This window comes from Drosophila erecta, unplaced genomic scaffold (genome assembly GCF_003286155.1).
Source record: "Drosophila erecta strain 14021-0224.00,06,07 unplaced genomic scaffold, DereRS2 tig00000055-arrow-pilon, whole genome shotgun sequence".
Classification (NCBI taxonomy): domain Eukaryota; kingdom Metazoa; phylum Arthropoda; class Insecta; order Diptera; family Drosophilidae; genus Drosophila; species Drosophila erecta.
In genome coordinates, this window is record NW_020825200.1 from 15,049,650 (window position 1) to 15,061,989 (window position 12,340).

At 40.6% G+C, this 12,340-nt stretch overlaps 4 protein-coding genes across 4 annotated transcripts; 2 read left to right on the plus strand and 2 right to left on the minus strand.

Annotated features, from left to right (window-relative positions):
• Positions 1-3,017: 3,017 nt before the first annotated feature.
• LOC113564079 (glycine-rich cell wall structural protein 1) lies at positions 3,018-3,594 on the plus strand. Its single transcript, XM_026978792.1, has one exon. The coding sequence runs from the start codon at positions 3,126-3,128 to the stop codon at positions 3,507-3,509; it is 384 nt and encodes a 127-aa protein (XP_026834593.1). The 5' UTR covers positions 3,018-3,125; the 3' UTR covers positions 3,510-3,594.
• Positions 3,595-7,986: 4,392 nt separating this feature from the next.
• On the plus strand, positions 7,987-8,852 carry LOC6541756 (nucleolin). Its single transcript, XM_026978520.1, has 2 exons — positions 7,987-8,388; positions 8,512-8,852. The coding sequence occupies exons 1-2, from the start codon at positions 7,987-7,989 to the stop codon at positions 8,812-8,814; spliced, it is 705 nt and encodes a 234-aa protein (XP_026834321.1). The 3' UTR covers positions 8,815-8,852.
• Positions 8,853-10,693: 1,841 nt separating this feature from the next.
• LOC6541862 (glycine-rich cell wall structural protein 2) lies at positions 10,694-11,088 on the minus strand. Its single transcript, XM_001969905.2, has one exon. The coding sequence runs from the start codon at positions 11,071-11,073 to the stop codon at positions 10,813-10,815; it is 261 nt and encodes an 86-aa protein (XP_001969941.1). The 5' UTR covers positions 11,074-11,088; the 3' UTR covers positions 10,694-10,812.
• Positions 11,089-11,486: 398 nt separating this feature from the next.
• On the minus strand, positions 11,487-11,768 carry LOC6542065 (keratin, type II cytoskeletal 3). The gene has a single exon (XM_001969906.1). It carries the CDS (start codon positions 11,766-11,768, stop codon positions 11,487-11,489), a length of 282 nt encoding a protein of 93 aa, XP_001969942.1.
• Between the last annotated feature and the right edge of the window lie 572 nt (positions 11,769-12,340).

Genomic DNA, 12,340 nt, shown 5'->3' on the forward strand with positions numbered 1-12,340 from the left:
AGCTCCTTTGCCTTCGCCTCAGCTTTGGCTTCACTCGCAGGCTGAAAATGCACGTATATTGCCGGAGGAGCAGCATCTGCTCCTGGGCTCCGAGGTCTGAAGTCTGCAGTCTGTAGTCTGGAGTCCCAAGTCCGAAGTCCGCAGTCGGCAATAAACTGCGAGACCAATTTGCACAAGGACGATGAACCCCTGCGGTGCAGTTTTGCAACATGGAGTCGGCAAATCGGAAGAGCGGGAAAACCGGAAGTTTGGGCCAACAGACTGTTGGCGGTTTGCCACAGTCACTGCTGCTGCTGCTGCTTCTGCTGCTGCTTCTGCTGCTGCAACAGTTGTTGGCCTTTGTAGAACTGACAATATGGCCGGGCCCTTTGTTTGCTGCAATTTATGTTGGGCCATAAAATAAATGTGAAATGTTTATCAAAGTGCCCCAATGCCGATTTTATTCCGAGCTCCGGCTCATCTCAGGTGGTGCCTCAAAGTATGCGACAATGGGTTTCGATTTCAAAAGCGATCTACTGGCCTCAAAATAGGCTATACATTTTGGAACTACGTGGCGGCCGGCATTTAATTAAAATTAAATAATTCAGTCTGCACAATCGAGCTAGATGTGTGGTGGACTGGCTCGTATCCATATCGACATGGTGGCCAAATGGTTTTCTGGTCAGATCGCTTTGTTCATTAGCCCTTTGGCCGCATAATTGAAAAGTTTGCTCTGCCGGGCGGGTAAAATTCAATTTGCTGAGTGGAGTGGCGAGGAAAAACTATGGGAAATGCCAATAGTAATAAACGCCGCGGCGTTTAAAATGCGAAAATATTACAGGGCACTGATTGTGTGCGCTTGTGTGTTTACATAATTAACATGACGTTCATTAGTTGGCATTTTAATAATATTTCATGTCGCCATGGAAAATGATGCTGCCCGCCGGCTAATGCGATAATATTCTATTTTGACCAGGCTCGGATTATTTGAATTTGATTGATTTTAATATACAAATATTTGCACTAGCAGTTCATTATTTAAGTGCTCTCGTTATTTATTCAACGCAAATGCATTCCTATCCGGAAGTTATGCGTTTGCATTGCCAGCTTAGACAGCTAATTATGTAAAGAGTCCGAATCAATTGTTTTGGCAATTGCGGCGATACTGCGCCATTTCACTGCCATTAATCACGGAGCACGAAGAAGTCGGTCCGGGAAAAATCACATAATGCCCGGAGCTCAGACTTATATAATTACTGAAAAAAGCCTCATAGCAAATGTGGCAAAAAAATAGAAAATATAAATAAATAAACGATCCCGAGCCCGACCGGTTCCATTAGGGGATTATGTTACGGACTTTTTGCATAAGCCAAACACGAAAACAATATTCAAATGGGCGGGGAATTAATGCCTTTTTTATTGGGAATTCAAAGTACAAGTAAAATTTGATTTCTAATATTCACCTTTGGCTAAATCGAAGCCCAAAATCACCGAGTTCTAACGACGGTGCTAATTTGATGTTCACAAACGCTGGCCAGGAAAACCCCTTTGGATGTGAGTCGCTAATCGTCACACATATTTTCGATCGCAGCTGTATCTCAGAGTTGGCTGTAACGACACCCAAACGGGTTTCGTATTCATATTCTAAAATAAATGATTTTTTTACTAATTAACAGCCCCTGCAATCTTGTTCGACGCGCATGGGAGACTTTATTGTTATGGACTGTTAAGACTCAGATCTCTAAGAGCGCGAATTATGGGGATTTTGCGTTTGCTATCGTGCTTAGTCTCATTAAAATGTGTGATTTTTTCCCACTAACGATCAGTGTCAACATATCTTATTGCTGAGAGATTGTAAACCTGAACTTAGTCATGAATGAGAGATTTCACTGCGGTAATATATATTTTTTTTTTACATTTAGTGAAACCGATCACAAGTGCTGACCGATATTGATATTATTAATGATTCATATATCAATCAATACAATCAATTATCAATACAGCAATTGAAATGTGCTGGCCGTAGATTTCTTGATCATTTCGTTTTAACACACAACTAACAATAAATAGTGGCTGTACAGTAAAGTTGTATTCAGTTAAGATTTTTTGGACTAGTCGGTTTTACTTTAATAATTGATGCACGATCGGAACTGAAGACTTTCTGAGGCAGACTGAACCTTCTCTTGAGCAGAATGGCCGCGAGACCTGGAGAAATGCCCAATAGCCACCGGCGATCAGTCAGTGATCTCACCACCTCCAACTGGCCCACTCCAATCGACCGGTGTTTTGTTTGGAAACATCGCCATCGAAACCGCTTTCCGACGAACAAAACAAGATAGGGGGAATAAACTTCAAGTCTTCAAGATGAACTTGTCAGATGATCGGCATTAGACGATCGAAATCGACCGGCGACGAGTACTATTGATCTCGGTGGGGAACTACGCAGATCAGGAAGAATCGCTATCCATATATATCGCTACAGCTTGTAAACATGCTGGCTGTCATTTTTCAAACACTACCACCTGGGTCACCTTTTGAGTGGGGGTCGATGTTTGTGCGCCTTCTTGGAAGTGTGTATGGGAATCCCCCGGTAAACAACGTCATCGCTTAGCGCGGCGGCACTACGCACAAGGCAAGTACAAAATTAAAACAAAATTATTTTATAAAATAATAAAAAATGGATAGATTTAGCACCAATCGGTTTAGTATGTACATTATAGTACCTCTCTTATGCTACCGTTTTGATTGTGAGTTGTAAAAAATCCGAGCTCTTATTACGCGATGTTTTTATTAAATGCTACCTGTTTGATGTCAATATTAAAATCAATATTTTTATTTTCAGTACTATTTCTTAATGGTAAATGTATTCCCAATATATCATGCGTCATCGATTTACCCAAAAGCAATATGTATGTTGCTTAGTGTAATTAGATCTGAGGTGGAACACAATAAAAAAAAAACCGGTAGACGATCGGCCCAACCGCCGAAATTATAAACATTTGATCGCCGGTATGTGACGACTTTTCGAAAAAATGCAGCGGGTATAAATACTTTAGCGACTCACCTGAGAGTCCGTCAGTTCCAGCCCAGACAACCCAGCGATCGCAACAAATAAAATCCATCAAACTCAAAGAAGAATTCTCGAAATGAAGACTCTGATTGTTCTCGCTCTACTGGTGGCTGCCGTTTCGGCCCTACCGCAATTCGGATTTGGACGTCCAGGATTTGGTGGCGGATTCGGCGGAGGACCCTATGGCGGCGGCTTTGGCGGTGGTCCATATGGCGGCGGCGGCTTTGGCGGTGGTCCTTATGGCGGCGGTTTCGGAGGTGGCCCATACGGCGGCGGATTCGGTGGCGGTCCCTATGGCGGTTTTGGTGGATTTGGCGGAGGAAGACGCCATGGACACGGTGGGGGCGGTGGTGCAGCCTCTGCCTCCGCCTCTTCGTCAGCCTCTGCAGCTGGTGGTGGAGCCGCCTCCTCGTCCGCCTCTTCATCCGCCTCCGCTGGCGGCGGTGGTTTCTACGGATAAGCTGCAAGAAAGTCGATTATTTAGAGGTTAAGTTACTCTTAATGCTGAAAAAGTCTGAAATAAAAAAAAATTTAAAACACACAAAGAGCACATATGCAATAAGAAGCATTATTAGTAATATTTCATCGCTTCAATCTGAGGTGTAATAAACTGATTTTTGTGCGATTATTTATTTAAAAACAATTCATACTTCGGTAAAATCGACATATCCTTTTTGAAATTTAATTAGCCAAGTGAATTAGCTAATTAACTAAGCGAATGATTAGTAAAATAGTTACTGATATATTATCTGAGAGCAATACATTTTTGAACAATTATTTGTTTAAGCAAACCCAAAGTTGTACTTCAACTCTCAGTTTCTTAGTAAATAATTTACAGAAGACAGCTAATCCTGATTTTGTTTAAGTTATGACTGTTACCTACCTCAAGCTGATGCAACTGTAATTAACAGTGTAGGTGAGTAATATTGTTAGTTTTCTCATCCGATGAGGACTAATCTGCATAAAATTGCCGTCGGCTCATCCAAATAAGTCGGAAGAAATAATAAAAATAGTTGCACATTCAGTTGTCAAAGCTCTGAGATATGTGGCTAAAGATGCGGGCTTCGAGTATAGGAGACTTTTGAGCTCCCTTTTGCATATTTACAAATGTGGCCGAGTAAATCACATAACATTACTTGGCACACTTTCAATTGGGAGTCCCCGTCTGTTGAGCCACTCTTTCGATGATAGCTCTTTCATAGCCCCCATGCCGATCAAACTAAATTAATCAAGCCGATTCATTTGAATTTATAATGCTTTTGGGATGTTGTTTTTCTCCTGCCATGATGATGCCTCTCGTATTAATTAGAATAATTAAGGTTCTGAATTTAGACAAATACACGTTTTTTAACATTTCAGTTATATCTTTTATATAAACAAACAATTAAAAAGCTGCGCGAGGCGAAAGAGTTTAAAGCTAAACAGCTGGCAGAAAGGCAACAAAAAATTTGCATAAATTATGGCGGACAGTAAAATCAGTCAACTGCTTTTGATAAGTTTGTGAAACTTAAATAATAACGCCCCAGAGATGCTCAAACAGAACTAGTTCCCAATTGTTTAAAAAGCTTGTACTAATATCAAACTTAATAGTAAACTCTTCAGCATTAAGTAAGTGCATGTTTTAATATAATTATTATGTGATTACTTTAATATTTGATCTTTTTTTTATTTAATTTTTATTATATTTTTATATTAATCATAAACTGATCACTGCGATTTCCAGTTGGGATCATCTGAATAGAATTCCTCTGGAAATCTACCTGCACCTATTTTATAACATGTATCTTTCCTCACCCCCATAGATCCAGCTAACTACTCGGTCCACGACATCACTGGTCCCAAGCCCATCGTTATGGTGCCTCTCCGACGGACGGATGGAGAAGGGGCGCGTCTTATGTGCTCCCGAGATTGGGATTAACCGGTTGCAGTGGGGGATCGAGCAGCCCGGGTCTGTTGAGCGTAGGGTCCGACGGTCGTACGCCCCGAACCTGCTAATGAGTTGAGCTATAAATATTAATAATTCGTTCTGTTTTTTCTCTTCTTTCTCATTTTTATCAACTTTTGCCGCTGAGGGAGTACGCTTCAGGGTGGATCACCGAGCAATCAACGAATCTCTTCGCCGGCGAGCAACGGAATAAAAGCCGGGTCCGGCGGTGCATTGGCCAAGTGTTTGGATCACCCTCGAGGAGGCAACAACTCAACATGAAACTATTCATCGCGCTCTCTGTTCTGGTGGCTGTGGCATCGGCCCTGCCCCAATTTGGTGGAAGCGCCAACGCCAATGCCAACGCCAACGCGAATTCCAATGGCCGGGGCGGCTTTGGAGGTGGTCCTGGATTCGGACGCCCAGGATTCGGGGGCCCAGGATTCGGAGGCCCAGGATTCGGAGGCCCAGGATTCGGTGGACGTCCTGGATTTGGAGGTGGCCCAGGGTTCGGAGGCCCAGGATTCGGAGGTCGCCCAGGATTCGGAGGTGGCCCAGGATTCGGAGGTGGCCCAGGATTCGGAGGTGGCCCAGGATTCGGAGGTGGCCCAGGAATCCGCGGTGGCGGCTCATCTTCAGCGTCTGCCTCTTCCTCGGCAGCGGCAGGTGGTGGCGGACGTGGTGGCGGTGGATCCGCTACTGCATCGTCATCCGCCTCTGCTTCAGGTGGCAAATTCGGTTAGAGCGAGCCAAACTATAGTGCCAATTAAGCGATAAGAAATGACTGTGAATAAAACATAAATATATTAAAATTATACAAGTATTTGTTTTCTAATATTTGCTTTGCAGCAAGGAAGTATCTGTAAAGATATTAATAGGTAAACATGCTCAAATATTTAGGTACGTAATTTGTTCATCCTTTTAAGAATGAAATTATATTTTTACAAATAGACTTACACTTTAATAGTGGCAAACGCCTAAAATTGCGGTCTAGAGTTCAATTTTAATGCGATGAAATGAGAAGGTTATATTTTCAACGCCTTTTGGCGGTTAGTTGGCATCATGAGATCAACACTTAGATCTGTGTCTTCCAAGTTCTGTCTGTATCATGAGGTATTTCATTTGAGTATTTGCCAATTTGGGTAAAACAAATAGTTTTAAGAGACAAGTACTAAAAATCTAATTAAACATTTACCCCGTTTATTATATCAGCTTTTATAAATGTAAGATTTCTATACAAATCAGGTTTAATAGTTGATATGTATAATACATTCGCCTAAAATATATAGCAAGAAGCTTCTGTCAGCACTCGGGACTTGACAAAAAATCTGGTTGTCTTTTTATACCCTTGAAGAGGGCATATTGATTTCGGTCAGAACTTTCTAACGTAATGAATGAGACATTTGCTACCAGATAAAGTATATATATTCTTGATCAGTATTAGCCGCCGAGTCTATAAATCCTGTCCGTTCGGTCCTTTTTATGCAAACGAGTCCCTTAGTGGGCGTGGCAGAGTGGGAGTGGCATGCGTGTGTGTCTCTGAAGTTTTCTTAATAGTTCCTGAGATCGAGGAGTGAACTCCTGTTCATACGGACAGACGAACGAACGAACAGATGAATTTGGCCAGATCGACTTTGTATGGTCGGAAACGCTTTCTTCTGCCTGTTACTTATTTGTCAGCGAATATAGTATACCCTCTTTCACTACGAGTAACGAGTGTAATAATAAAAAAGAAATCATAGTTTTATAGTTTTTGATTGTAATGTGCTCTTATTCGGTAAGCATCTGTATTTTTGTTAAATATTTATAAATAAATAAACAGATGTACTGCAAGGGTATAGAACCTTTTGCTAAGGTTCCTTTCATGTTAGATTTGACTTGACTATCCGCACGTCCGCAGTTTAAATATTCATTTTTATTTCGCTAATCCGGCGCCCAATTCATTTGTATATGAAATGTAAATGAAGATTAGCGATAAATACATGTTTGTATTCACATATATTTACCGCTAAAAATATATGTAAATTTTATGGGGCTTGTACGGCTGCCGGTAAATTACAGAAATATTGATATGAAACAGATGTGGGCTTGCTTCAAAAATGAAATAATTTTGGCTTTATAGTCGAACAAGGAAGCGCATAGCAAAGAGTTAATTTGTAAGGACATATTGGAAGATCTCGAACGAAAATATTTAAATATAGTAGGTTTATTTCTTTTTAATTGACTAAATTCAATTCTTATTTTGTTACAATTGGTTTAAGAAATCGGTTTATGACCCTTCAGGATTCTGAACTGATTCTTTACGGTGTTTTCGTGATAACCAATGGACTCTTTTGACGCTTTTAAATTTTAGTATATTCTTATTCCCGGAACAGCGTTTCTTCTGTAATGACTCTAACATGGGCATCTTTATTATGATGAAAATAAAACATATAATAGATTCTAGTGTTAATAGCAAATAGTGAAGTACCTAAGAGAATTCCGTGATAATTAACTGCCTCTATGTTGATTCCGTCTGAAAGCGACGCGATGACGGTGCTTAATGAAATATAAACACAAATATCAATAAACGTTTAAATATTGATAGCATCAAACCGGTTCGAAGTAAACCACCACGAACACGGCTCGTGTTGGTCTAAAGACATTTGCAAACTTTCCTTAAACATTGCATTTCATCAGAGCACTATCTAACTCTTTCACTCGCTATGCGTCCCGCTCTAAAGCCCTGCCCAGATCGGGAATCTATCTCTGATCTCCAATAATATTGAAATTATTTTTTCGGCAGTGACTGTTGTTTGCATGCTAATTTTTACCGAAAAGCCGAGGCTAGCTTAGATTTTTATTTTATTTTTTGTTGCGTCTGACTGCCGTCTGGCCACTATAAAAACCGAGCCCTGGGGCATTGGCCATTAAGTTTGTTCAGTCACTCCGATCAAGCAGATCACCATGAAGGTCTTTGTCGTTCTCGCCGTAATCCTGGCCGTGTCCAGTGCCGCCCCGCAGTTTGGTGGCAATGTCAACGCAAATGCCAACGCAAATGCCGAGAGTGCGGGAGAATTCAGTGGTAGAAGACCAGGATTCGGCGGACTTGGTTTCCAGAAAGAAGGAGAATTCAGAGAACCAGTTCCACATGGTGAATTCGAAGGTGGAAGACCAGGCGGATTTGGGGGACATGGTGGATTCGGAGGAGAAGGTGGAAGACCAGGTGGAAGACCAGGTGGAGGATTCGGTGGCAACTCCGAAGCCACTGCCAATGCTGTCGCCAACTCTGAAGGAGGATTTGGGGGACAAGGTGGATTCGGAGGACCAGGTGGAAGACCAGGTGGAGGATTCGGTGGCAACTCCGAAGCCACTGCCAATGCTGTCGCCAACTCTGAAGGAGGATTTGGGGGACAAGGTGGATTCGGAGGACCAGGTGGGCCAGGTGGACCAGGTGGAAGACCAGGTGGAGGATTCGGTGGCAACTCCGAAGCCAATGCCAATGCTGTCGCCAACTCTGAAGGAGGATTTGGGGGACAAGGTGGATTCGGAGGACCAGGTGGAAGACCAGGTGGAGGATTCGGTGGCAACTCCGAAGCCACTGCCAATGCTGTCGCCAACTCCGAAGGAGGATTTGGGGGACAAGGTGGATTCGGAGGACCAGGTGGAAGACCAGGTGGAGGATTCGGTGGCAACTCCGAAGCCATTGCCAATGCTGTCGCCAACTCTCAAGGAGGATTTGGTGGTAATGCCAATGCCAACGCTAATGCCAACGCCAACACCCGAGGTGGCATTGCTAGTGCTAGCGCCGTCTCCAACGCCGGCAAATAAGCAACTGGATCCGAATTTCTTCACTGATTAGTTTTTTAATATTTATATAAATAAAAAAAAACACAAAACTACGAACAATTCTTATTCTTGGAAGACTTGTGATCACAGAAGGAAGGTACATGAACAAAAGTAGGAGTAACTCACTCAAGTAAAGACATTTTGACAAATCCAATTATATTTATGTGATTTGTAAGTCATATTGTAATAGTACGAAAAACATTGTTCCGAAAAAAAACAAGATAGAATCAAAGACACTAGAATAATTCTAAGCTGGAATTCTACACTAGAATAAATCTAAAGAAATTTACAAGATATATAAAAAAGTGAAAAAAGACCACAACATTTTTCAAAAGTGTGGTCGTGACAGTTTTGTCCGGTTTGTCGGCGTAGGAGTGGGCGTGGCAACATTTTTTATATTTTTTTTAGAATTTTTACAACATCATACATCAAAAAAATTTAAAAAAAATTAAATTACAAAAATTTTCTAAATTTGAATGCAGATTTTTAGAGAATTGAGAATTAGAGGTATTCCAGTTCAAGATCCGATTAAGATAAGTTGAGCTATGGAGTATAAAACTTCAGCCTTGGGACATTTTTTAATTTTTTTGAACATCAAAAAAATTACAAAAAATAGATTTCTAAATAATCTGTTACATACTTTTCAACGAATTTAGTAAACCCTTTTACCGTACGAAAAACGGGTACAAATAGAAAATGTAATTGAAAATGTTCCTTTTATTTATTGTAAGCCTATAAGAAAGAACCTGATTGATTTTGTCATAAATCTGATTATTTCTACGCTGACAAAATGACAAATAAATGCATTAAATAATGTTTTGGAAGTCATACATTGAAAACGTATTTTAGGAACATTTTTGTAGTTTTTTGAAAATATATACAGCGAAAAATATTAAAATCTATAGATATAGATTTACCAATTTTGATTTTAAGCGGTTATGTTTGTTCCACTTTCTAGAGCAACGGAAAAGATCAGACATTTCAAAAACATCATTGTTATGCTAAAGCAGATTTTTCGCGTTGATTAGTGCAAAAATTAATTATGATAATAATATGTAGATTAATTAGGCAAATCAAAGCAAGAATTAAAAACAAGAGAGAACGGTATAGTAGAGTTCCTCGACTATCTGATACCCATAACTCACCTAGTTTCTTTCGCATATTAATTCAATTTGGAAAGAAAGGTAAAACGAACGAAAAATAAACAACATTTTTTAAAACTGCAGCGTGTCTAGAATCTGAATGCTAAATCTTAATTTCCCAGCTTTGACAGTCCCGGAGCAGGCAGACAGACTGACAAGAATACCCTATTACTCTACGAATACGGGGTATAAAAACTTGTTTTTACGGAAAGGTTTGGCTACCGTAAACGTAGAATCCAGATGTGAATCTGTTAATTAAAATATGTCAAAACCGTGTTTTAAGGGGCTTGACAATAAACCAAAAGATGTGAAGAAGTGGAAGATTTCTTCCACTTATCATCATAAATTTAAGAGCTGCTGAAATGGAGGGTGTCAGTCCGTAAGTGGTCAAAATCAAGACTTTTGGGGGATACGAATTTAATAACGTCACACTACAATAATTCGCAAATTGTTTGGATTTCCGGATAAACAGAAAACTGAATTATGTTTTAACTTAAATTAAACTATATTAAAAAAGAATAAAAAGGCACCTATTTTCTGTATGATATAAAATGCAAAATTTTAAGTTGTAATTTAAATAGTAAGATATATTTTAAACCATAGTTTGTTATATTAGAAGGACTGCTAACTGTGTAAGACTTAGTCTGTTTTTAGGCGGCCACAGAGGTCTTTCTTGACGTCATTAGATCTATAAATTAGGCCCGACTCATAAACTGGTTATAACCAAATGTAAGAAAACGAGTTCTACGATTTCCGAGAAACAGAATTAGCATTTCAACGTTTATTGGTATTGGTATCGTTTCACTTGAGGAGGTCTGTCCGCGGACGTGCCCACTTTTCGAGAGTCGGGCTACGAATCCATTTCAGGCTTATCCACGTCGGCCTGATGGTCCTCCTCTTCCGCTTTGTGAGGTGGCGCTTGCAGTGGCCGAGGCTGATGCGGAAGCTGGACCGCCTCCTCTGCTGTCGGCGGTTGCAGCGGAATTCGCGGTGGCAACGGCGTTACCACCACCACCACCACCAAAACCACCACCACCACCACCACCTCCACCTCTACCAAATCCACCAGGATGAGCCTGAACGACCACCAGGGCGATGATTAGAAAAATGCAGATAGCCAGGAACTTCATCGTCAGAGATTGTGATGCTTTGTGAGCGTGTGCCAGCCCCTTTTATACCAGGTTGTGTGACATGTTGACAACTTGTTTATTCGCAAGAAAAAAATCACAAAATCGATATTGTGCCTGCATATATATGGGGGACTCCGATTAGCACATTAATTAATGTTTTATATTATTTAACTCGAATGTTATCAATAATTAAAAACTGGTTAGCCAAATTTTGGTACGTAAAGCATATTCCCGGGCTGCAAAAAAAAAGCTTTTTTGCTATATTCATAATGACGAACGCTGTTAAAGCCAAAGACAAATTTACTTTGTTAAGCAGGAAAAAAATAAGTCTTAAAGCCTTTATGCAGTAAGAGTGCATTTCTTTATTTTGATAAGTAATTGTTGAGTTTCTGGACTGCGTTCATCATATTTCCTTATCCGTAGTAATTACTGGGATCGTATCCAACTGCCTTTGCATTAGCATTGGCATTGGCTACTGCGCCTCCGCCGTAGCCACCGGGTCCTCCGTAGCCACCGGGTCCTCCGAAGCTACCGCGTCCCCCTAAGCCACCTAGTCTTCCGAAGCCACTGCGTCCTCCCAATCCATCAGGTCCTCCGTAGCCACCGAGTCCTCCGAACCCGCCGTGTCCTCCGGGATTTCCCTTGACTGCCACAGTAACAAGAAGCAGGAAAGCGCTGAGTGCAAAGAACTTCATCGTGGGTGTTTATTGTTCCATGTGATCGATAGGGGGACTCTTTTATATACACATCTGGGTCGGGTTCAGTTTTATGCTTTATTTATGGGAAGATGGACACTTTAATGCTAAATGCAAATTTGCCACATTCTTTACTTGCACGTAGTGCCTTTGAATACATTCGAAACTTGTTTTAAAAGTTCGCTAGCGCCCGGCTTAAAAAATTTTGTTCTCTATGTTAATTCGTAAAAATCAAATTAAATTATTATTTTTTGGACAGAGGCAGGTTTGGGATGTCCCCCATTCCTGGCGTTTTTTTTACTATGACACATTCATTTCCATAATTGAACAAAGATAACAAAATTAAGTCTATTTAAATTGCTGGCAATGGTTTACCGGAGTTAAAAATATAAAGGTGGCATAGTTTTTGGCTGTAACAGAAACAGATTTCATTGTTTTCGCTAAGCTTTTAGAGCTTACTGTAGCAAAACCTATTAAATAAAAGCATAAAATACTGTGAGAAACATTATAAAAAAAATATTAATCCTTTTGATTTTAAATCAATTTACTGCAGTCATGTGGGGTCCTTAAAA